At 42.7% G+C, this 26,975-nt stretch overlaps 1 protein-coding gene across 1 annotated transcript in view; it reads right to left on the bottom strand.

Annotated features, from left to right (window-relative positions):
- LOC139381444 (harmonin-like) overlaps nt 1–26,975 on the bottom strand; it is a 52,888-nt gene that overhangs the window by 11,123 nt on the left and 14,790 nt on the right. The window contains exons 9-14 of the mRNA XM_071124984.1: nt 26,895–26,954; nt 26,712–26,768; nt 23,483–23,625; nt 22,117–22,182; nt 21,654–21,787; nt 20,814–20,893 (exon numbers count right to left, since the gene is read on the bottom strand). Coding sequence (XP_070981085.1) covers nt 20,814–20,893; nt 21,654–21,787; nt 22,117–22,182; nt 23,483–23,625; nt 26,712–26,768; nt 26,895–26,954 — 540 coding nt within the window. The remainder of the gene's footprint in view (nt 1–20,813; nt 20,894–21,653; nt 21,788–22,116; nt 22,183–23,482; nt 23,626–26,711; nt 26,769–26,894; nt 26,955–26,975) is intronic.

Genomic DNA, 26,975 nt, shown 5'->3' with positions numbered 1-26,975 from the left:
TCTCTTAACTGATTTCTTGCTCAGTAATATGACATCTTACACAATCTGTGGTAGGAGCAGAAATGACTATCCTTTCCTTTGTTAGTCTACGGCACGGTAAAACTTCATAGGTTCAACCCGAACCAGGGCAATGTGGCGTATTACTTTTCTAAATGACGTTGGCATGTAATGATGTAATTAGGTTCTAACAGAGAACGAGTGTGGTGAGTGTACAAGGGCTAGATTTCCTTTGACAACCACTTCTGTCTTTAAATGGTATTTCAAATTGATGAATGTTATAATACAACAAAAACCAAGGCTGTGGACTCATTTTCCATGTCTCTCCAGCTCTGAAAAATAAAGTGATGACAAGGTCTATGCGACTGTAGAGAGAAGGCTAACTATACACACGGAGTGTACAAAACATTAGGAACATCTCCCCCCCCCCCCCCCCCCCCCCTTTCCCCCAGAACAGCCTCAGTTCGTTGTGGCATGGACTCTATAAGGTGTCGAAAGTGTTCCACAGGGATGCTGGCCCATGTTGACTCCGATGCTTTCCACAGTTGTGTCAAGTTGGCTGGATGTCGTTTGGGTGGTGGACCATTCTTGATATACACAGGAAACTGTTGAGCGTGAAAAACCCAGCAGCGTTACAGTTCTTGACACACTCAAGCCTGGTGCGCCTACAGGGTTGGGGAGTAACGTAATCCGTTACATGTAAGGGGTTACCAAAAAAACGGTAACTGTAATCCGTTAAATTACCAGCAAAAATATTGTAATCAGATTACAGATACTTTTGAAAAATCTTTGACACTCCTCTGTTTTCTCAATGACATTCAAATCAACGTTGAAAAAAGGCGGAAATTTAAATTTGTTCCACCTGAGCAAGTCTGACCACAAGTCAGAGACCACTATGATGACACACCAAATGGGTTTGATGGAATGCTGGAAAAGAGCAGGAATAGGCCTTCAAAATCAGTGCCTCTTTGCTTGACATCATGGGAAAATCAAAAGAAATCAGCCAAGACCTCAGAAAAAAAAATTGTAGACATTGACAAGTATGGTTCATCCTTGGGAGCAATTTCCAAACGCCTGAAGGTACCACGTTCATCTGTACAAACAATAGTACGCAAGTATAAACACCATGGGACCACGCAGCCGTCATACCGCTCAGGAACGAGATGCATTCTGTCTCCTAGAGATGAACGTACTTTGATGCGAAAAGTACAAACCAATCCCAGAACAACAGCAAAGGACCTTGTGAAGACGCTGGAGGAAACTAGAGGTCGACCGATTAATCGGAATGGCCGATTAATTAGGGCCGATTTCAAGTTTTCATAACAATTGGAAATCGCTATTTATGGACACCGATTCGGCCAATTTTTTGTTTTTTACACCTTTATTTAATCTTTATTTAACTTCTTATGGCTGGGGGCAGTATTGAGTAGCTTGGATGAATAAATTGCCCAAAGTAAACGGCCTGCTCCTCAGTCTCAGTTGCTAATATATGCATATTATTATTATTAGTATTGGATATAAAACACTATAAAGTTTCTAAAACTGTTTGAATGATGTCTGTGAGTATAACAGAACTCATTTGGCAAGCAAAATCCTGAGGAGAAATCAAAACAGGAAGTGAAAAATCTCAGCTTTGTATGTATTCACCAGTGTCCCCAATGAAATCCACTTGAGATATTAATTATGTTGCACTGCCTTGGGGTTCCACTAGATGTCAACCATCAATATAAATTTTAATGAGACTTCTATGGTGTTGTGGGAGTGAATAATAGCAGAATCTTTCAGGTGTCTGGCAGTCAGCCATTTTCTGATCACGCGTATTCCTCATGGTACCCACTTGCGTTCCATTGCTCATGAATACAAGAAGGAATACTCCGGTTGGAACTTTATTGAAGCTATATGTTAAAAACATCCTAATGATTGATTCTGCACTTAGTTTGAAATTTTTCTTCGAACTGTAATATAACTTTTTAAAGTTTTTGTCCGATGTAACGCTGACCAGAATGAGTATTTGGATATGTATACCAAACGCGCTAACAAAATAAGGTATTTGGACATAAATAACGGACATTATCGAACAAAACAAACATTTATTGTGGACCTGGGATTCTTGGAGTGCTTTCTGATGTAGATCATCAAAGGTAAGGGAATATTTATCATGTAATTTCTTGTTTATGTTGACGTCAACATGCCGGCTAATTGTGACAAATTTTTCTGAGCGCTGTCTCAGATTATTGCATGGCTGGCTTATTCCGTACATTTAAAAAAAAAAAATCAGACACAAGGGTTGCATTAAGGAGAGCTATATCTATAATTCCATGTGTATAACTTGCATTATCATCTACATTTATGATGAGTATTTCTGTTGAATGATGTGGCTATGCAAAATCATTGGATGTTTTTGGAACTAGTGAATGTAACGCGCCAATGTAAACTCATATTTTGATAAATATGAACCTTATCAAACAAAACATACATGTATTGTGTAACATGAAGTCCTATTAGTGTCATCTGATGAAGATCATCAAAGGTTAGTGATTAATTTAATCTCTATTTGTGCTTTTTGAAACTCCTCTCTTTGGCTGGAAAGAAATGGCTGTGTTTTTCTGTGGCTATATGTGGTGACCTAACATAATCGTTTGTGGTGCTTTTGCTGTAAAGCATATTTGAAATCAGACACTGTGGTGGGATTAACAACAAGAATAGCTTTAAAATGGTATGAGATACATGTATGTTTGAAGAATTTTAATTATGAGATTTTTGATGTTTTGAAAATAGCGCCCTGCACGTTCACTGGCTGTTGTCATATCGCTCCCGTTACCGGGATTGCAGCCATAAGAAGTTAACTAGGCAAGTCAGTTAAGAACACATTCTTATTTTCAATGACGGCCTAGGAATGGTGGGTAAAGTACCTTGTTCATTGGCAGAACGACAGATTTTTACCTTGTCAGCTCGGGGATTCAATCTTTCAACCTTACAGTTAACTAGTCCAACACTCTAACCACCTGCCTCTCATTGCACTCCACGAGGAGTCTGCTTGTTACACGAATGCAGAAAGGCAAGGTAAGTTGCTAGCTAGCATTAAACTTATCTTATAAAAAACAGTCAATCAATCATAATCACTAGTTAACTACACATGGTTGATGATATTACTAGTTTATCTAGCATGTCCTGCGTTGCATATAAGCGATGCGGTGCGTATTCGCGAAAAAGGACTGTCCTTGCTCCAATGTGTACCTAACCATAAACATCAATGCCTTTCTTAAAATGAATAGACAGAAGTATATATTTTTAAACCTGCATATTTAGCTAAAAGAAATCCAGGTTAGCAGGCAATATTAACCAGGTGAAATTGTGTCACTTCTCTTGAGTTCATTGCACGTAGAGTCAGTATATATGCAAAAGTTTGGGCCGCCTAATTTGCCAGAATTTTACGTAATTATGACATAACATTGAAGGTTGTGCAATGTAACAGGAATATTTAGACTTGGATGCCACCCGTTAGATAAAATACGGAACGGTTCCGTATTTCACTGAAAGAATAAACGTCTTGTTTTCGAGATGATAGTTTCCGGATTCGACCATATTAATGACCTAAGGCTCGTATTTCTGTATGTTATTATGTTATAATTATGTCTATGATTTGATAGAGCAGTCTGACTGAGCGATGGTGGGCACCAGCAAGCAGCATTCATTCAAACAGCACTTTTGTGCATTTTGCCAGCAGCCCTTTGCTGTGCTTCAAGCATTGCACTGTTATGACTTCAAGCCCATCAACTCCCGAGATTAGGCTGGTGTAACCAATGTGAAATGGCTAGCTAGTTAGCGGGGTGCGCTCTAATAGCGTTTCAATCGTCACTCGCTCTGAGACTTGGAGTAGTTATTCCCCTTGCTCTGCATGGGTAATGCTGCTTTGAGGGTGGCTGTTGTCGATGCGTTCCTGGTTCGAGCTCAGGTAGGAGCGAGGAGAGGTACGGAAGCTATACTGTTACACTGGTAATACTAAAGTGCCTATAAGAACATCCAATAGTCAAATGTATATGAAATACAAATGGTATAGAGAGAAATAGTCCTATAAATCCTATAATAACTACAACCTAAAACTTCTTACCTGGGAATATTGAAGACTCATGTTAAAAGGAACCATCAGCTTTCATATGTTCTCATGTTCTGAGCAAGGAACTTAAACGTTAGCTTTCTTACATGACACATATTGCACTTTTACTTTCTTCTCCAACACTTTGTTTTTGCATTATTTAAACCAAATTGAACATGTTTCATTATTTATTTGAGGCTAAATTGATTTTATTGATGTATTATATTAAGTTAAAATAAGTGTTCATTAAGTATTGTTGTAATTGTCATTATTACAAATAAATATATATATCTTTTTTTAAATCGACCGATTAATCGGCATCGGCTTTTTTTTGGTCTTCCAATAATCGGTATTGGTTGAAAAATCATAATCGGTCGACCTCTAGAGGAAACAGGTACAAAAGTATCTATATCCACATTATTGACATAATCTGAAAGGCCACTCAGCAAGGAAGAAGCCACTGCTCCAAAACTGCCATAAAAAAGCCAGACTCCGGTTTGCAACTGCACATGGGGACAAAGATCGTACTTTTTGAAGAAATGTCCTCTGGTCTGATGAAACAAAAATAGAACTGTTTGGCAATAACGGCCATCGTTATGTTTGGAGGAAAAAGGAGGATGCTTGTAAACCGAAGAACACCATCCCAACCGTGAAGCACGGGGTGGCAGCATCATGTTATGGGGGTGCTTTTGCTGCAGGAGGGACTGGTACACTTCACAAAATAGAGCAAGAAGGCCTACAAACCTGTCTCAGTTACACCAGCTCTGCCAGGAGGAATGGGCCAGAATTCACACAACTTATTGTGGGAAGCTTGTGGAAGGCTACCCAAAACATTTGACCCAGGTTAAACAATTTAAAGGCAATGCTACCAAATACTAATTGAGTGTATGTAAACTTCTGACCCACTGGGAATGTGATGAAATAAATAAAAGCTGGAATAAATTATTCTCTCTACTATTATTCTAACATTTCACATTCTTAAAATAAAGTGGTGATCCTAACTGACCTAAGACAGGGAATTTTTACCAGGATTTAATGTCAGGAATTATGAAAAACTGAGTTAAAATGTATTTGGCTAAGGTGTATGTAAACTTCCGACTTCAACTGTATATCCTTTGATTCTTGAATAATATAACTTATAAATGCCTCATAAGCTTAGTTCAAGTGTTACACTCCATGAGAACCCAAAATATAAGCAGGTTTTATCTAAATATTTGTAAACATTGTAAATGTAAACAAACACTGTATGGCCTCATAACATGGTTAAAACAATCCTTTTGATATCATGGATAGTCCTTGCATCCAGGCCCATCCCTCAGCTTTTTGCAAAAACAGAGGTGGGGCGACGGTTTTTTAGTTTCATCTGTGGATTTGCCCTTTAAACAGCTGCATATTATCAAGATATCAAAGTGTCACCAACAAAAAGGTAAACAATAGTCCTACAGTATAGCAAAGGCAGCAAATGCCATTCATTTTTCACATGTAAATAGCACTTTTCAGTAGTGATCAAAGCAGCATTTATTTTTTAACTCAAATCAATGAGCTTAATCAGTCCTCCATGACAACAAAATCATAAACAACCGAGTGGGGCTGGCTAATAAATCCTTAGTGCTCAGGTAAAACAATTTGACTAATCTATACTTCCATATTTCCAAATCCTATTCCTGAAGATCAAAGGTTATAACATTTATTGGAATGACTGTTTTTTAATGTAAAGATATAATTTAATTGTATTATTATTATATGCAGTAGAAAGCGATGGGTTAAAAGAAGCCTACATATAACCAACCCATAAAGTACAATTTAACATCTATACATGGCCAGCTATGTAAACTTTAACATTGATTTATCCTGCAATAGATGTTGTTCAATAATTGGTAACATACATTCTCTTCTTCTAATGCCTCTTAAGGAGAAAGTAATCTAAAAGTAACGATGTGATTAGATTACGTTACTGTGTTTGGGTAACTAGTAACTGTAACGGATTACATTTTGAAAGTAACGTACCCAACACTGCATACTACCATACTCCATTCAAAGGCACTGAAATATTGTGCCTTGCCCATTCACCCTCTGAATGGCACACACACAATCCATGTCCCAATTGTCTCATGGCTAAAAATAATTATTTAACCTGTCTACTCCCCTTCATCTACACTTATTGAAGTGGGTTTAACAAGTGACATCAGTAAGTGATCATAGCTATTCACCTGGATTCACCTGGTCAGTGTGTCGTGGAAAGAGCAGGTGTTCCTAATGTTTGTACACTCAGTGTATTTAGCAACTCATGAAATAAAAATGTTGCTTCAAAAAATCTAGATGTTATTGTTAAACCAACACATTTCAGTGTTTCAACACATTGGTTGCTACTATAAAATCTAGATGTTATTGTTAAACCAACACATTTCAGTGTTTCAACACATTGGTTGCTACTATAAAATCTAGATGTTATTGTTAAAACCAACACATTTCAGTGTTTCAACACATTGGTTGCTACTATAAAATCTAGATGTTATTGTTAAACCAACACATTTCAGTGTTTCAACACATTGGTTGCTACTATAAAATATAGATGTTATTGTTAAACCAACACATTTCAGTGTTTCAACACATTGGTTGCTACTATAAAATATATATGTTTTTGAAGTAAACTTCCATTGTCCTACCAAGACTTTCCAAAAATCTGTTTTTCTGTTTGCTCTACTGTTCAAGAACCTTGTCTTGTAAGGCGAGATAGCGACAGCATTTCTTATTGTCACTTCAAAACATTGTAAAAGGAGATGCCAATTCTGAAGGAAAAACAGAACAGGCATTGGGGTGGCAGGTAGCCTAGTGGTTAGAGCATTGGGCCAATAACTGAAAGGTTTCAAGATCGAATCCCTGAGCTGACAAGGTAAAAATATGTTGTTCCACCACTGAACAAGGCAGTTAACCCACTGTTGCTAGGCTGTCGTTGTAAAAAAGAATTTGTCCTTAAATGACTTGCCTCGTTAAATAAAGGTTAAATAAAAATATTCAATGCATCTCTGTGTGACATCTAAAGGCTCTTCCTTCTCCTCTAGGACAGGCCTCATTGATATACACGCACAAAAACACCGTCATTTGTGGCCTTCAAAATCTGAGGGCCACAGCTCCTCAATCTCAATTCAGGAGAAAGAGGACACATGTATCATGTCTCAATCATTGCAACTTTCCATTTCAAAAAGCAGACGTCTCCCAGTTTGAAACAAATGCCAATTTAATTGTAAAGCGTCCTTCATGACTGGAGACATCAGTCTGAGGGAGTTAGAATGAACGTTAATTAAATCTGGCTGAATGAGAAGCCAATTTATTGCAATGACATTGATGCTCTCTGCGGTACAAAAGGCTCTCTGTGGTACAAGTTTGCATCATATTCCCTATATAGTGCACTACTTTCCACCAGCTATAGTGCAGAATATGTGCAATAGCAGGGTGCCACAGAGTTTATTTTAAGGCAAGGAATGTCAACTCAAGGTTTTTAATGACAATAAGCATGATCTGTAGGGTCGAGTAAAAACATGGAGGCCCTTCTTCCCATTGCACAGGAAGTTGCTTGTGGTCTCAGTTTGTATCGAACACTAATATGCCATTTACAGCGGGACAATGGACTGTCATTTCAGTTCAGTTCAGGGCAACCTGAACACTAAAAAGAAGACGTACAACCACATATCTACACTACTCAGCATCCACACCATCTGCATATCTACCTTGAGACAAAAGAAGGCCCAAACCATGTACATAATACTTAACTTCCACAGTCAATTTAGTTGAGCTATCGAATGTGTACAAGGGACTACTGCATCCAACAGAAAGGACAGGTTGGGAACCAGGGAAATAAAGGAGGCAGTCACTCCACACGTCACTCTGAGGAAGAAAGGTGGATTGATTTAGATTAGAAAGAACAAGGGAAAACAGCCACTAAACTACTGAGAACCACTCAGAGCAGAGGAGAGCACAGTCAGGGGAGAAGGTGGTGATGGGTATGGATTACTTGTCTTTTGTTGTTGGACCTAAAGGAGTTGTTATACGTCACCATCCGTTTCAGCATCTCCGGGGGCTGTAACACAGGAACCAGACAGTAGTCATTAGAGATTGACACTACGACACCCCCCTCCCCCCAAGCTCCTTCCCTCCCTCTGTGCCTTAGGGTGTGTCATGATTGTCCTGTGAGAATCTGAACGGGTCAGATCAGCTTGGCAATGGATGACAATAACAAGGCCCTCTCTCTCCCACGGGCGGGGGGGGGGGCTCCTGGGGGGTTGACAGTTCACACCCTGTCATAAATTACAGGAGAAGAAGACTTTCTCTCCCACTCCAGTATTTAACCCAAGGAATGTTCTTTGTTTCACAGAAGTTTTCCGGCCAAAACTCTAGCACATCAAAAGTGAATACTGGAACAATAATTCTAACATAAGAATATGGGGAATGGTCAGTGGGGAGCTAAAGAAAACTACAGCCTGGTACGGCAACTTCATCACCCTCAACCGCAAGGCTCTCCAGAGGGTGGTGCAGTCTGCACAATGCATCACTGGGGGCAACCTACCTGCCCTCCATGACACCAACAGCACCCGATGTCACAGGATGACCAAAAAGATCATCAACCACCCGAGCCACAGCCTGTTCACACCACTATCATCCAAAAGGCGAGGTCAGTACAGATGCATCAAAGCTGGGACTGAGAGACTGAAAAACAGCTTCTATCTCAAGGCCATCAGACTGCTAAAGAGCAATCACTAACTCAGAGAGGCTGCTGCCTACATTGAGACCCAATCACTGGCCACTTTAATAAATTAATCATTAGTCACTTTATACAATTCACTCTAAATAATGCCACTTTAATAATGTTTACATATCTTACATTACTCCTATCACATGTATATACTGTATTTTATACCATCTACTGCACCTTGCTTATGCTGCTCAGCAATCGCTCATCCATATACTTACATGTACATATTCTCATTCACCCCTTTAGATTTGTGTGTATTAGGTAGTTGTTGGGGAAATGTTAGATATTACTGCACTGTCTGTACTAGAAGCACAAGCATTTCACTACACTCACATTATCATCTGCTAACCATGTGACAAATAAAATGTAATTAAAAACTGTACGGACGTAATACTGTAACTTGGAAAGTATATCCCCTTTATCTGTCAAGTTTCCATCCAATACATTGTGCATATAATATGACATATTAAGAAAGTATTGTTGTTAAGATATGAAAGTGATTTTTAGGAGGTATAAGAGAATCTATCTCCTATAAACTGTGCATAAGTATGTAGCCACGCCCCGATAAGGTCAGAGAGAGTATCAGACGGACGGAACCGTCCCCTTCGGCCAGAGGACATAAAAGGCTTGCCAACAGAGATTAACATCAGACCAGGAAACGTGAGGCGGTAGCTACATGTATGAAAAGGTTGTAACTTTGAACCTCAACACGAGGTGAAGAAATAAACTCACCTTCCTTTAGACAAGTGAGACGGCGAGCTGCAGCTTATGTCCATCGTGGTCCAAATGCTGAATAATCAACACGAGGTGTAGGCGAGAAGCTCACCTCCCAGACAATCACTGAGACAGTTGATTAGCTGTCTTGAGTCAAATATCTAGAAAAGCGAATCTAAGTGACACTATCCTACTATGCTCATCACCAATGGGAACCGTCGACACGGCTGGCTAGCTATCTTCCAGAGTGAACAATAGTAGAAGACGGGAAAGTGGAGACCCCTTTCAGACAATCAGAGCCATACAGCTTGCCACTGAAAGGCCAACAACCTTCCAAAGGAGGGTTGGTTCCGACCGAACAAAGGCACTCACATGTAAATACATTCATGATCTCTTATTCCAAACGGGCAGTGGTTTGTGTGCAAACTATATGATTAATGTGAGAATAGTTCTGAAATGTATCGACGATAAGTGTCTTTTTCTCTTTCTCTCCCTCTCCATGTCGTTTTGTAAAAAGCCACCATATTGTAGAAGTCCGCCAGGGACCTTTGTCTCATGTATTAAGTGTGTATGTTATCCTGTTATTATTTAGTTAACTTGTAAATAAATTATTCAACCAATTTGTGTAGTACTGAATCATGAGTAAGGCTGGTGTTTTTGTAGATGCATGAGGTTACGACTGTTCATAATGATAAGAGGTAATGATTAATAAGATGACTGTTTATCGATGTAATAGATATATCTTATAGAGTTTAATTCGGGAGATGGTAACTCTTTAAACAGCCTCTTCCGTGGTGCCCCAAATTCCTAATGAGTTAGTTGTTACATGATCAATTTAGTCGGGTAACAATTAAACATAGTTAGTGGATTAAATAAATAACAGTCATCAGCTTAATGAAAATAAAGTCACGACAGGTTGATTATAAATACTAGATGGTCAACTATCACAATCGGCCCAGCATTGTCCGGGTTTGGCCAGAGTAGGCCGTCATTGTAAATAAGAATTTGTTCTTAACTGACTTGCCTAGTTAAATAAAGGTGAACTTAAAAACTTTTTTTTTAAAGTCTGTCTCTCTGTCAACATCAGCAAAACCTTCACCTGGGATCAACTTCACTTTACAAGTGGTAGAGAAATAATTGTCCATGTTGGTACCACACTATCTAATCTGAATCCTAACTAGACTGTAGCTAAATGCTTTGGATCTTCTAGAGCTAACACAGCCGCCAATCAAAAGGGGACCATCGTGCTCTCCCAGAACTTTGGTTGGTGCGTAAAACCTGTAAACTCATATAAGCAAAAAGATGTGATGGGTCTGCACTCAAAAAGATGTTGTGTAAGGCTGATATCATTTTTCGATTTGGTTTATTATTTTATTTGCATCAGCAGTAGCGTACACAGACGTTTCAGCTTTTAATGATCAGCATTTACAGGGAACACAGGTGAGCAACTGATGAGCAACAGGTGCTTCTAATCGGGGTTGCCACTCATCTGCCAATCAGATTCTCTGGTCTACACGCATACAAATGCAAAGAAATACAGAATTATAGGGTACGGGAGCGGGCACAAAGAGCAATTGGGGTTATGAGACGTGAACCATCCGCTCATTTGGATACACTATATACATGTACGAGATAGCTTACCACAAAGGACATCAGGCTAGGGCGTTCATAAATATGTGAGCCTAACTCATAAATTATATGCAAAATATGATATGGACAGTGTTCTTGATAAGGACAGGGTTTAAATTGCTCACCTGTGGCCTATAAATTCTGTTTTGAACGAAAAATATTACCTACAGACTTGAAGAAGGCTGCAAAGCCAAAACGTTTGACGCAGTGAAAAGAATAAAACAATTGAAAAAATGGAAAAGTCAACTTTATGCGACATCTTTTGAGTGCTAACACAGCAGTCACCAAACGTCAGAGCCTGAAACGGACTGCACCTAAACTGTACTGTAGGCTATATCCACGGGTGGTGGCCATCCATTTAATCAACAGGCACTTATGACAGGAGGGAGAGACGGGCTGAGATGGGCATCCTGTGTGGTCTAAATAGCAGCAGATAGAGCGTCAGTCTTACAGACGGACAGTGGGGCTTGAGAGGGTCTCAGCATCTATCAAACTGCAGCAGAGCTTCTCCTCCGTTTCTGTGACTCTGACTCATAAGGCATTCTGGATAACGGCTTGGGTTGGTCTGGTGATCTAAGCCGCTGCTGCTTCGATTCCGTCCCACTGGTCTTTCAGCAATCGCTCTCCTACCATTCACCCCTGTGGACCTGTCCCCTTTCAGATGAATAGCATCGCAAAGACTCAGACAACCTATAGACAACCTATCGGGAACATCAATGTATTCCGAATTTCAGACAGGCAAAGAAACAATACACTCCCACTCCTCTCACTATTGGAAGGCGAGTCATGTTCTGATGCTGTATCATTTCACTCCGTTCCTAAGAAGTTCTGCAGCTAAACTGCAAAAGACTATCACGCTCTCTCAGTTTGTGAATTCATCTTTGACAACAGAATTGGACGATATATAAAAGCCAGGCCTGATCCTCCCTTGGTTTTTCTGGATGGTGATGACACATGGTAAATTACCAGTTGGGAGCAGAGTAATGACAGGGTCTCCTCCTGATAAGGAAGTTAGCATCGGTACCTTAACCAGCCTAGTCTGGTGCAGCAGAGAAACAGCGTGAACAAACGTAGCACCCCGGCTAGGGAGAGTGACAGGAGAACACAGCAAGCATGCGGAGAGGGGTTGAGGGTGTTTAGGGAGAGGGAGAGGGAGAGAGGAGGAGTAGGCGGACAGTGCTGAGTCTGTGTTTCTTACCAGGCCCTCAGCGTGTAGGGTAGGTCGGTGGGACTGATTCTGGGACAGCATGACTGGTTTAGACATGACAGGGGCCATCTGACGCCTCTGGTTGGGCGGGCTAGGAGCGATTTGCTATTAGGAACATCCGAGCAGTGGCAGAAAGGACAGCAAACAATGGGGTTACAGCGGGCTTCAGTGAGCAGAGCGCCATGGACATTATTGATAAGAAAACATAGGGATTCTACTGCTAAAACCCAGAGCAAACCGCTCATTGTAAAACCAGTGACATCAGAGCTTTAACCCTGTGATTTAACCCTATATACACTACCGTTCAAAAGTTTGGGGTCACTTAGAAATGTCCTTGTTTTTGAAAGAAAAACAATTTTTTTTGTCCATTAAAATAAAATAAAATTGATAGGTTATACAGTGAAGACATTGTTAATGCTGTAAATGACTATTGTAGCTGGAAACTGCATTTTTTGGGGCATATCTACATTGGTGTACAGAGGCCCATTACCAGCAACCATCACTCCTGTGTTCCAATGGCACGTTGTGTTAGCTAATCCAAGTTTATCATTTTAAGGGCTAATTGATCTTTAGAAAACCCTTTTGCAATTATGTTAGTACAGCTGAAAACTGTTGTGCTGATTAAAGAAGCAATAAAACTGGCCTTCTTTAGACTAGTTGAGTATCTGGTACATCAGCATTTGTGGGTTCGATTACAGGCTCAAAATGGCCAAGCACATTCTTCTGAAACTCATCAGCCTATTCTTGTTCTGAGAAATGAAGGCTCCCTTCACAGAACAGTGTAAACTGGCTCTAACCAGAATAGAAAGAGGAGTGGGAGGCCCCGGTGGGAACAACTGAGCAAGAGGACAAGTACATTAGAGTGTCTAGTTTGAGAAACAGACGCCTCACAATTCCTCAACTGGCAGCTTCATTAAATAGTACCCGCAAAACACCAGTCTCAACGTCAACAGTGAAGAGGCGACTCTGGGATGCTGGCCTTCTAGGCAGAGTTCCTCTGTCCAGTGTCTGTGTTCTTTTGCCCATCTTAATCTTTTCTTTTTATTGGCCAGTCTGAGATATGTCTTTTTCTTTGCAACTCTGCCTAGAAGGCCAGGATCCCGGAGTCGCCTCTTCAACATTAACAATGACTACACTGTATTTCTGATCAATTTGATGTTATTTGAATGGACTTTTTTTTCTAAGTGACTCCAAACTTTTGTATATGTGGTATATATTATATATGTTTAACCCCGTAAGATCAGAGCCCTGGGAATGTTCCAGAACTATGAAGAACTCTAAAGTCAACAGCTCTCCAGCTTGTCTAAACATTTGCTGACATCACAGAAGAACTTCCTCCACTACAGGAGCGATCTAGGCAGGCTCCACTGACCACTCTCTCAAAGATCGAATGACGGGAGGGAGCAGACTTACCAGGGAATTGCTTACATTGGAGATGCCACTAATATGGGAAGTGTTTCTCATCACCTGAACCAGGAAAACACAGTAGTATCATGTACTTATCCCTGAATGACCATTATAGAACACTACTGGAATTGTAATGTCACACACACACACACACACACACACACACACACACACACACACACACACACACACACACACACACACACACACACACACACACACACACACAGTGGTGGTTTCAAATGGAACACACATGTAGGAAAGGAGATATCATGCACTTGAAGAGGAGCTATTCAGTCGTGACTCACAACTTCTCTCGTCTACACACGATCTTACCCACCACGTCACGCCATGCAATTCTACACCCACTGCTGTCAAATACGATAACACAATACAAAATCAGAGCCACCGCAAACAGACCGAATAAAAACCAACAACTGCCTCCATGGTTGCACTTCATCGGAGAGGAAGTTGACATTGTTCTTCACAACAATCAGTCAGTGCGACTCAGTGATGTGTTTCCTCTCCCTTTCATGAATGAAATAACCATGCATCTTCCCGGCACAGATCATGCAGAGTACCGTCCTTAAACATTCCCCTGCCCCCTTGATGTTCTGAGATCTGAAGGAACAAGATGTTAGCAGGAATGTGACAGCATCTCTTCCCTCAACCAATTGGGTGGTTTAGTGGGTGCCATCACAGTAGTTGCTCACACCTGTCCGCTCCTATCAGCTCTGCTTAAAACGTTTTTGGGGGAAGGGCAAGGGAAACAGGCTAGGGGTTGTTTTCAAACCAAGCCATAGTCACACCAGGGAGGCTACCTTAGGGCTGGAGGGGTAGGACATTTCACTGGCGTTGGACGAGTAGTAACCGCCCCTCGGCATGTACCCGCCCCCTTCCCACTCGCTCCTTGTCTCTGGGGGACTGGTGGGGTGGTGGTGGTACCCTCCATGGGACCCTCCCCCCAGCTGCTCCTCAGGGTGCTGGGAGGGTGGGGGCGGAGAGGGTGGGGCAGGAGGAGGGGGAGGCTGAGGGGAGGGACGGGGAGAGGACGGGGGCCTGTAGGACTGGAAGGTAGGGGGATAGTGTGAGGAGGAGGGAGGAAAGTGGGAGATTGTGGTAGGAGGGTAGTGAGAGGAGATGGAGGTAGGAGGGTACTTAGAAAAAGGAGGTGGAGGGGGAGGTGGGGGTGGAGGTGGAGGTGGGGGTGGCGGAGGAGGAGGAGGAGGAGGGGGCTGGCGTCCTCTGGAGGCCGTAGTGGAAGCAGAGGGAGGGGGCTTGCGGGTGGAGGGGGGAGAAGGGGGGAGGCGTTGGGGCGATGGTCGTGGTGAGGCAGGAGAGAAGTTGGGGATGGTGGGGTTGAGTCTGGGAGAGGGTGGAGGGAGAGGTAGGGGGGGCGGGGGCTGGGAGGAAGAAGGCTGGGTGGGGGCCAGTCTCTTCAGGGGCCCCCTCAGGCTCTGGTCCACCTCATCCAAGTTCAAATCATCAAGGTCAGTGGTGGCCAGCTGCAGACCCCCGGGGAAACGCCTCACCATGGGCCCAGAGGCAGGAGACCGAGGAGGGGACATCTGAAGGACAAGCCCAGCCTCTCAGACACTCACAACCACAGAGCTATCATGGTACACACAGTCACAGAGCATTGTGGCCTATGAAAAATATATTAATTAGCAACAGAAGGGAAAAAACGAAAAGTTACTACACATAAAGGTATCAGATGTGATAGGACCATCGGTGTTCCTAGCTGATATACAGATAAGAGAAGGGGTTCTAGATGTACCTCTGGGGACTCGTTCTCCACACAGGAAATCTGTTCCAGGCGTGTCTGACAGAGACGCTCCACCCAGTGCTGCACCTTCTCTGACTCCTCCAGATCCTCCCGCTCTGTCTCTGACACCTGGGGCACGGCACAGCGCAACGCAATACTCAAGCCTGGGTCCCTGACTCCCGTATAGAAAAACATACTGTATAACTTAAGGCTGGGTCCCTGACTCCCGTATAGAAAAACATACTGTATAACTTAAGGCTGGGTCCCTGACTCCCGTATAGAACAACATACTGTATAACTCAAGCCTGGGTCCCTGACTCTTGTATAGAACAACATACTGTATAACTCAAGGCTGGGTCCCTGACTCCCGTATAGAAAAACATACTGTATAACTTAAGGCTGGGTCCCTGACTCCCGTATAGAACAACATACTGTATAACTCAAGGCTGGGTCCCTGACTCTTGTATAGAACAACATACTGTATAACTCAAGGCTGGGTCCCTGACTCCCGTATAGAAAAACATACTGTATAACTCAAGGCTGGGTCCCTGACTCTTGTATAGAAAAACATACTGTATAACTCAAGGCTGGGTCCCTGACTCTTGTATAGAACAACATACTGTATAACTCAAGGCTGGGTCCCTGACTCTTGTATAGAAAAACATACTGTATAACTTAAGGCTGGGTCCCTGACTCCCGTATAGAACAACATAATGTATAACTCAAGGCTGGGTCCCTGACTCCCGTATAGAAAAACATACTGTATAACTCAAGCCTGGGTCCCTGACTCCCGTATAGAAAAACATACTGTATAACTCAAGGCTGGGTCCCTGACTCTTGTATAGAACAACATACTGTATAACTCAAGGCTGGGTCCCTGACTCCCGTATAGAAAAACATACTGTATAACTCAAGCCTGGGTCCCTGACTCCCGTATAGAAAAACATACTGTATAACTCAAGGCTGGGTCCCTGACTCTTGTATAGAACAACATACTGTATAACTCAAGGCTGGGTCCCTGACTCTTGTATAGAACAACATACTGTATAACTCAAGGCTGGGTCCCTGACTCTTGTATAGAACAACATACTGTATAACTCAAGGCTGGGTCCCTGACTCTTGTATAGAACAACATACTGTATAACTCAAGGCTGGGTCCCTGACTCTTGTATAGAACAACATACTGTATAACTCAAGGCTGGGTCCCTGACTCTTGTATAGAACAACATAATGTATAACTCAAGGCTGGGTCCCTGACTCTTGTATAGAACAACATACTGTATAACTCAAGGCTGGGTCCCTGACTCTTGTATAGAACAACATACTGTATAACCCAAGGCTGGGTCCCTGACTCCCGTATAGAAAAACATACTGTATAACTCAAGCCTGGGTCCCTGACTCCCGTATAGAAAAACATACTGTATAACTCAAGGCTGGGTCCCTGACTCTTGTATAGAACAACATAATGTATAACTCAAGGCTGGGTCCCTGACTCTTGTATAGAACAACATACTGTATAATTCAAGGCTGGGTCCCTGACTCTTGTATAGAACAACATACTGTATAACTCAAGCCTGGGTCCCTGACTCCCGTATAGAAAAACATACTGTATAACTCAAGGCTGGGTCCCTGACTCTTGTATAGAACAACATAATGTATAACTCAAGGCTGGGTCCCTGACTCTTGTATAGAACAACATACTGTATAATTCAAGGCTGGGTCCCTGACTCTTGTATAGAACAACATACTGTATAACTCAAGGCTGGGTCCCTGACTCCCGTATAGAAAAACATACTGTATAACTCAAGCCTGGGTCCCTGACTCCCGTATAGAAAAACATACTGTATAACTCAAGGCTGGGTCCCTGACTCTTGTATAGAACAACATACTGTATAACTCAAGGCTGGGTCCCTGACTCCCGTATAGAAAAACATACTGTATAACTCAAGCCTGGGTCCCTGACTCCCGTATAGAAAAACATACTGTATAACTCAAGGCTGGGTCCCTGACTCTTGTATAGAACAACATACTGTATAACTCAAGGCTGGGTCCCTGACTCTTGTATAGAAAAACATACTGTATAACTCAAGCCTGGGTCCCTGACTCCCGTATAGAAAAACATACTGTATAACTCAAGGCTGGGTCCCTGACTATTGTATAGAACAACATAATGTATAACTCAAGGCTGGGTCCCTGACTCCCGTATAGAACAACATACTGTATAACTCAAGGCTGGGTCCCTGACTCTTGTATAGAACAACATACTGTATAACTCAAGGCTGGGTCCCTGACTCCCGTATAGAAAAACATACTGTATAACTCAAGGCTGGGTCCCTGACTCTTGTATAGAACAACATACTGTATAACTCAAGGCTGGGTCCCTGACTCTTGTATAGAACAACATACTGTATAACTCAAGGCTGGGTCCCTGACTCTTGTATAGAAAAACATACTGTATAACTCAAGGCTGGGTCCCTGACTCTTGTATAGAACAACATACTGTATAACTCAAGGCTGGGTCCCTGACTCCCGTATAGAAAAACATACTGTATAACTCAAGCCTGGGTCCCTGACTCCCGTATAGAAAAACATACTGTATAACTCAAGGCTGGGTCCCTGACTCTTGTATAGAACAACATACTGTATAACTCAAGGCTGGGTCCCTGACTCTTGTATAGAACAACATACTGTATAACTCAAGGCTGGGTCCCTGACTCTTGTATAGAACAACATACTGTATAACTCAAGGCTGGGTCCCTGACTCTTGTATAGAACAACATACTGTATAACTCAAGGCTGGGTCCCTGACTCTTGTATAGAACAACATAATGTATAACTCAAGGCTGGGTCCCTGACTCTTGTATAGAACAACATACTGTATAACTCAAGGCTGGGTCCCTGACTCTTGTATAGAACAACATACTGTATAACTCAAGGCTGGGTCCCTGACTCCCGTATAGAAAAACATACTGTATAACTCAAGGCTGGGTCCCTGACTCTTGTATAGAACAACATACTGTATAACTCAAGGCTGGGTCCCTGACTCCCGTATAGAAAAACATACTGTATAACTCAAGGCTGGGTCCCTGACTCTTGTATAGAACAACATACTGTATAACTCAAGGCTGGGTCCCTGACTCTTGTATAGAACAACATACTGTATAACTCAAGGCTGGGTCCCTGACTCTTGTATAGAACAACATACTGTATAACTCAAGGCTGGGTCCCTGACTCTTGTATAGAACAACATAATGTATAACTCAAGGCTGGGTCCCTGACTCTTGTATAGAACAACATACTGTATAACTCAAGGCTGGGTCCCTGACTCTTGTATAGAACAACATACTGTATAACTCAAGGCTGGGTCCCTGACTCTTGTATAGAACAACATACTGTATAACTCAAGGCTGGGTCCCTGACTCTTGTATAGAACAACATACTGTATAACTCAAGGCTGGGTCCCTGACTCTTGTATAGAAAAACATACTGTATAACTCAAGGCTGGGTTAGGGCTTAGTCATACACCAAAGTATACATGAATAAAGAAGACCCACCCTATTGGCAAGGTGCTGATGGGAAGTCAACTCAGAAGATGAAAGTCACTCTATTCTCATTTTATGTTATTTCCTCACTCATACAGAATCACGTTCCACAGAACTCCTACCTCCTGTGCCAGTCTACGGATCCTTACTCCAACCTCCTGCGCCTGTCTACTGATCCTTACTCCGACCTCCTGCGCCAGTCTACTGATTCTTACTCCTACCTCCTGCGTCAGTCTACTGATTCTTACTCCTACATCCTGCACCAGTCTACTGATCATTACTCCTACCTCCTGCGCCAGTCTACTGATCATTAATCCTACCTCCTACGCCAGTCTACTGATCATTACTCCTACCTCCCGCGTCAGTCTACTGATCATTAATCCTACCTCCTGCGTCAGTCTACTGATCGTTACTCCTACCTCCCGCGCCAGTCTACTTATCATTACTCCTACCTCCCGTGCCAGTCTACTGATCATTACTCCTACATCCTGCGCCAGTCTACCGATCATTACTCCTACCTCCTGCGCCAGTCTACTGATCATTACTCCTACCTCCCGCGTCAGTCTACTGATCATTACTCCTACCTCCCGCGCCAGTCTACTGATCATTACTCCTACCTCCTGCGCCAGTCTACTGATCATTACTCCTACATCCTGCGCCAGTCTACCGATCATTACTCCTACCTCCTGCGCCAGTCTACCGATCACAATTCCTACCTCCTGCACCAGTCTACTGATCTTCAGCTGCTTCTCTCGTTCATACATCTCCTCCTTCTCTGCAGCCAGCTTGAGCTCAAACTCCATCTCCTTCTTGTTTTTCCTCTGTTCCTGCAGGGTGTCTGTGTTGGACACCTTCTTCTTCTTCCTCTTCTTCTCTCCTTTCTGAGATATCATTCATATTCATCATTACAGAAACCAGGGAGAAACCAGAACCCATTCCACCCCAAACCGTCCAAACCGTACAAGGACCAAGACTAGAACCTGCACAGTAATGTTCAACAATAATATATTATAGAACCGCCACGGCACTGTGGTGACAGAACCAGTAAACGAGTGATGTTATTTTTGCTCAAAGTTAAATATGTCCGTTAGCTTTGACAGAACACATTTCACAGCACACCAAACCGCGACCGTACAGAATACCTTGCGGAGCGTGGGCAGCTTCCCTTCGTAGCGATAAAACCATCCGAAAGCTATAGAGAGAGAAAAAACAACGCCAAACAGAGTCACTCGGATGCCGAGGCAGGAATTAGCCTGGTCCCAGATTTGTTTGTGCTTTCGCCTACTCCACTGTCATTGTCAAGCCAAACCTGCATTGCATGACAATTCCACGTAGAGAGCAGGAACATACTGACACTCAGGCTAAGGAGGACTCAGAGCAGAACTTTCAGCAACTATGGAGAAAAAGCATGCGACAGTTCGGCAACTGAATCCACCTGCACGCGACAGAAATGAAAGGAGAAAGACAGCTCAAGGGGTTGTATTGAGAAAGATGGCACCGTGTTAAGAAGAACGCTAGGCAGTTTCTGAAATACATGAACAGCTAGCTAAAGCAGAAACAGCCTAGCATCCAGGCTATCCCTACTAAGGTGTGGGAGCCTGTCAGTGGGTTTTGATTGTCAAAGGAAATCGAGCATGTAGCGCGTGGTATTGTAGTGCGTCTCTGACGCTGCGATCTGTGGGTACACTGTGAGACCCGTCACTCACTTCACTCCCCTCTTCCTTCTCCTCCTCCTCCTGCTGCTCTTCATCGTCGTCGTCAGCCTGAAAAGAGCTTGCTCCAATGTCTGGCAGTGGAGGAAGTCAGAGAGGCACGGCACACAGTGGAGGAAGAGAGGAGACAGACAGCACGCAAAGAGGTGAAACACAGCTGTAAGTCTAGGCCCTTACAGTTTCTGCTGATCTACACGGCCTTCCTTGGATCTATTCATTCATCTGTAGCCCTCAAACGCAACTCTGGACCTCGAAGACAGTTCCACTGCATTTTGTCATTGTTCCCCTTGAGTCAGGGGCGCTGCTGTAGTCAGGAAGTCCAAGAGGCTTCTAAACAGCTTCTACCCCCAAGCCATAAGACTCCTGAACATATAATCAAATGGCTAACGAGACTATTTGCATTAACCCCCTACTCTCTGTTATTATCATCTATGCATAGTCCCTTTAATAACTCTACCTACATGTACATATTACCTCAACTAACCGGTGCCCCCCGCACAGTGGTCTTTACTGGTACCCCACTGTATATGGTCTCGCTATTGTTATTTTGCTGCTGCTCTTTAATTACTTGTTACTTTTATTTCTTATTCTTCTTTGTATTTTTTTTTTTAAGTAAGCATTTCACTGTAAGGTCTACTACACCTGTTGTATTCAGCGCACGTGACTAATAAAATATGATTTTATTTAGACCTGTGACACCAGGTGTGTGCAATTAATTATCAGGTAGAAAAGAAAACCAGCAGGCTCCGGACCTTCTGGGGTCAGAGTTGAGTACCCCTGCTCTACAGATTCATTAGACACTATCAGAGGTACCACCTGACCTACTGTTCTTACCAGAGTTCTTGGACTTGGGGGGTGCGGTGTTGATTTCAGGCGGGGCCGGGGAGGGACTCTTGGTTTTGGGTTGCTCTCTAGGCGCCCAGTCCTCCTCCCACTCCCTGTGGTGCTTCCTCTCCGCAGCCTCGATCCTACGCACACACAGGCACGCACACAAACGCATGCATCCACACAAGCGGGCGCACATAGACACACACAGGTCAGGAGGTCACTGGGTCATCCCAACTAAACATTCTCTGATATAGTTGTGAACACACAAGAGAACTGAAGCTCTCTGAGCTCAACTACACGATCTGTGACGTTTTGATAGATCCTGGGTTCCCTTCATGCAATACTCCCAGTGATCTGCCTGTTTGACCGCGGAAATAATTAGCCATATGCGTAACATTACGTACGTAACATACACGATACATATATAACAGAAAGAGCAATGAATTTGCAAAGCGGGGTGAAAACCCACTTCTCCATCTCTTTCCGATAGCGTTCCTCTTCCTCGGCAGTCTTCTGAGAAATCTCCATCTTTCTCCTGTTCGCAACACAAAGAAACATTTATATGTATTTATATGTGCGGTATGGATGACTAAAATCAAATTTTATGGGAAATAACAACATATTCTGAAATTGTATAGGACTGAGACACTGTATATACTACAGCCTCTTCTTCTGGAGATAGCGTCAGTATAATAGATTCACTATGTTAGCTATGTTGATGACAGGTTTGTACACTGAGAGTACAAAACGTTAAGAACACCTGCTCTTTCTATGACAAACTGACCAGGTGAATCCAGGTTAGAGCAACGATGCCTTATTGATTTAACTTGTTAAATCCACTTCAATCAGTGTAGATGAAGGGGGCGGAGACAGGTTAAAGAATGATGTTTAAGCCTTGAGACAATTGAGACATGGATTGTGTGTGTGCGCGCCGTTCAGATGGCAACAGGGCAAGACAAAATATTGAAGTGCCTTTGAACGGGGTTTGCAACGCTGCTGGGTTTTTCATGCTCAACAGTTTCCCGTGTGTATCAAGAACTGTCCGCCACCCAAACGACATCCAGCCAACTTGACACATCGGCCAGCATCCCCGTGGAAAGCTTTCAGACACCTTGTAGTGTCCATGCCCAGACGAATTGAGGCTGTTCTGAATATTAGGATATACACTGGCATACTCAGTGGTATATCTCATTTGTCAATCAGGAAAAAACCCAAATATTTTGTTTTGCTTGTCTCTGATTGCTATCACTGCTAGTGAAACGCCTGTTATTTTCTAGTGTACGGAGCCAAGAGATAAAAGTCTCTGTGCTCTATGGCTGTCAGCACCTGACTATTTTGGCAAACTGAACGTGGGTTATCAAGTGAAAACCAACATACAGTATGTTTCAGTCCTCACGTATTGTCTGTGCTCTCCCTCTCTCTCTCTGGGTGTGTCAAGAGAGGAATCTGTTCATAAAGCATATGCACAGACAACAATAACTTTTAGCAAAAATACATAATGATCAGTTTATGAATTCCCAATTGCCAAAGCTTCAGCTCTCTGAATAAAATAATCATTTATAGTCATCAATTGCTGGTTTTGATGCTTTTTCTCTCCAACCTTCCCATCATTATTTGGGCTGCCTATTCCGTACAATAGTTCAGTACAATAGTTTTCCCTCCAAAGGGCCTTATCTATTCTGATAAAGCCCCAGCCACATTGGAAATATGTTTGACCACTTCTTTGAGTTGCCCTTGATGATTTTAAATGCCATACATCCAATGATGTGGTTTAAATTGGGTTTTAAATCTCAAAACCAATCAACCAATCAATCAGTCCACTGATATCCACTCACTGCCTCTCTTTCTCCTGCTGCTCCTTGACCATCTTGTTAGTCTCCAGGGCAACCCTTTTCTGGTGCATCAACTCTCGTCTGTCCAGCTCCCTGCGAGCCTCCACCGCCAGACGCTCCTCGTCTGTCATAAACAACTCACTGCCCTGTGGGGGGGGGGGGGCATCAGAGGGTTCAAATATCTCAATTTTTAAACATTTGCTGTGCCTTAGAATTAAAAACCTCCTATCGATTACCAAACGTTGTATATATAATGTATGCCTCTGGGGTTGGACACCCAAACATTTGATACGGCTGACAGCCTGTTCTGAACTGGAGCAACTCGTGCGACAACAAGTTGCCCCTCCCCCCATCCCTCCCGCTGATTGGGCACCTTTTGTCTGTGAATTAAGAGGACTCGATGTATTTTGAAAGATGAGACGTTTGAGGATTATAACAAATACAGCGTTGATGTCATACAAGTCAAACGCCCGTGAGTCCAAATGTGCACCTCACATTTCCATATCTTAAAACTCATGTCATAAACAGTGTCAACGTTTATGATCACTATGTTAGATGTACAGTTAGTTACAAGATGACATGACATCACACCCTGGGTTGTTCTGAACAGAATGAGACGATGTTTGTCGATTGAGAGAAAGAAAATTGTGCTGCAGCACATGCACCTGAATGCACTCGTGACTGTGTTCTATACAAACCAAGATTCAGTCTTATTTGAGGCGTCAGGTAGCCTAGTGGTTAGAGCGTTGGGCCAGTAACTGAAAGGTTGCTAGATCAAATCCCGGACCTGACAAGGTCAAAATCTGTCGTTCTGCCCCTGAACAAGGCAGTTAACCCACTGTTCCTAGGCTATCATTGTAAATAAGCATTTGTTTTTAACTGACATGCCTAGTAAAATAAATAAATAAACTGTTGTGTGATTAGACCTTTGGGGTAACCATTTTTTATTTGTATTTGTATTTATTTTTTAACCTTTATTTAACTAGGCAAGTCAGTTAAGAACAAATTCTTATTTAAGAACAAATCCTTATGTTCCCATAATCTCCAAACTGTTCCCTTTCAATTACTAGCATGGTTATGCGTATACTTTTCATATTTCCTCTGTAAGAAACATTTCAATTTAGCCCTAACCATATAGGCCCATTCCCACGAGTGTAATCAACTCAGCCACCAGACCTGTGTGGAAGCACCTGCTTTCAAGACTTTGTATCCCTCTTTAACTCAAGCATTTCCTTTATTTTGGCAGTTAACTGTATGTCACCGGTTTTAACTCGCTCAAGTATATGGACGAATCAATAAGAGGCACTCCGCACTTGTTTGCACACAAAGCAACAGAACATATACACAGGAACAATTCTCAATTGAACGGAGCCTCCCCTGCTAGCAGTAAATGAGAGGGGACGTCGTGTGGCAAGAACACAGCCCTGTAACTGAGGCCTGATGACAACCACCTTGGTAAATTACTTTCCGAAAGTCATGAATGACTTTCCGAGTCATGTTCTCCTCCAGAAGCAGACTTTGTCTGGGTAAATGTTCTAAAGATAGACATACACATTATCCTACTCTGTAGGTGGATATAATGCAGATCACAGGAGGTTGGTGGCACCTTAATTGGGGAGGAGGGGCTCGTGGTAATGGCTGGAGCGGAATGAGTGGAATGGTATCAAATACGTCAAACCCGCGGTTTCCACGTGTCTGATGCCATTCCATTTGCTCCGTTCCAGCCATTATTATGAGCCGTCCTCCCCGCAGCAGCCTCCACTGACGCAGATGTTGTTGTCTTCTGCATTACCTGTGTAAACTGCGGTGCAGGTATAAAGCTTACTTGGCTCTAGTGTAAACTTGGATAAAAGATTGATAAAAATCGAAGTTATTCACATTTTCCAAAATTGTCAAAACTGCTAGGGGTATGCGAGACTCCAGTAGGAACTAACATGCTGAACACACCGCTCGCGTTGCAAAATAAATGTACACATACATGTTATTCAATAATTTAATCCAAACTGCTCGAGGGTGCCAATGAGCATCTGCGTAGCCAGGTGCTAAAGTAGAACTTGGTTCTATTTTTTATGCTTGACGCGCTGCAAGTCCCGCCCCTCCCATCTCCACATTGGCTTTTAGGAGCATATACCCACGTGGGTGATTAAAAGATAAAATGAGGGCCACACTCCAGTCCAGTTGGTGGAGGAAATGCATCTTAAAGTTGGTTGCCAACCTCCATATAAAGTCCACAGAAGAAGAAGAACAAGACCGAAGGAGGAGAGATCACTGGAAATGAACTAGGTTTTCCCTTTTATCTATGGAATAATTGTCGGACTAGAGAACACATGATTTTGTGACTCAAAATGAGTCAAAATTCTCCAAAGATCCAGAAAAAAAAGGACCTTGTGCATTTCAGGTAAAATAACAACCCAATGTTTATTTCCCAGGACAAATTAGCTAGCAACAGCAAGCTAGGTAATGGTCATGAATGTTTCATGTGTTTCGACCTCTCCCCAAATGAATATAGTTGGTTCATAGTTCGTTTTGATATTTCAACCTGCGTGTCCTGATCGCGTCTGGGATGAATGGACAAAATCAACATGCTCGCGATGGCAGAGTCTAGTCAGCATGTAAAAGTAATAAATCAGGTAAGACTCGGCTGCAGATAAATTGGGGAAATGTTAAGGCCCTAGGCATAAGTGACATAAGCAACCTCTTAGGGTCCCGCGGCCGCTAGGGGTCCCCTGGAACCCCCCAAAATTTAGTTGGAGTCTCAATTTAGTGTTGAGAGTTAGAGTAGTAGAACACACAAGGTGCAGTTTCGAAATGTGTTTGTGCATCAGCAGGTTTTTTTTTGTTATGTCAGTCCCTGAAAGTCACTCATTTAGCCTATGTCAGTAAAACATTTTTAGATTGGTAAATCAGTCTAGCCAGCTATAAAAACTTGTAGTAATCACGGTCGGATTACAGACTGAGCACGCAGGACACGTGCAAAACTGTATCTCTGCCCTATGGCAAAATGAGTCGAGTTGCATGCAATTAGTTCTAAAATTGCTAAATCTTCTCTCCGCTCCATGGCAAAATGTGTATAATTGCAGCAAACTTGCTTCAAAACTGCAACATTTTCTCTAAGCCCCATGGCAAAACGTGCAGAATTGCAGGAAGTGTACTTACATTTTTTCTCTCCGATGTCAAGCAGGGGGCCACTAAAATGTTTTGGGGGTGGGGGAGGCCCTGGCGGTGTACTTACTGCGCCGGTGAGAACTGTGATGGTTAGACTCCTGCTACTCTTCAGAACTCTTACAGCCTGCAGACGCAATAAAGACTAAACTTAACTGAGCAATAAAAACAAAACTTTCCAAAGCAAATTCATTATTTACCAAAACAGTTTTCTGGATGTATCAAACCTTTGTCTGCATTTCATGTGTCCTACCTCTTTGTGGTCCAGATTGGTGAATTCCACCCCGTTCACCTCCACGATCTGGTCACCAATCTACCAACACAAAACACAATA

This window comes from Oncorhynchus clarkii, chromosome 2 (assembly GCF_045791955.1).
Source record: "Oncorhynchus clarkii lewisi isolate Uvic-CL-2024 chromosome 2, UVic_Ocla_1.0, whole genome shotgun sequence".
Taxonomy (NCBI): Eukaryota; Metazoa; Chordata; class Actinopteri; order Salmoniformes; family Salmonidae; genus Oncorhynchus; species Oncorhynchus clarkii.
Note: the sequence above shows the minus strand (reverse complement) of the source record. Positions and strands in the feature narration are given on the sequence as shown.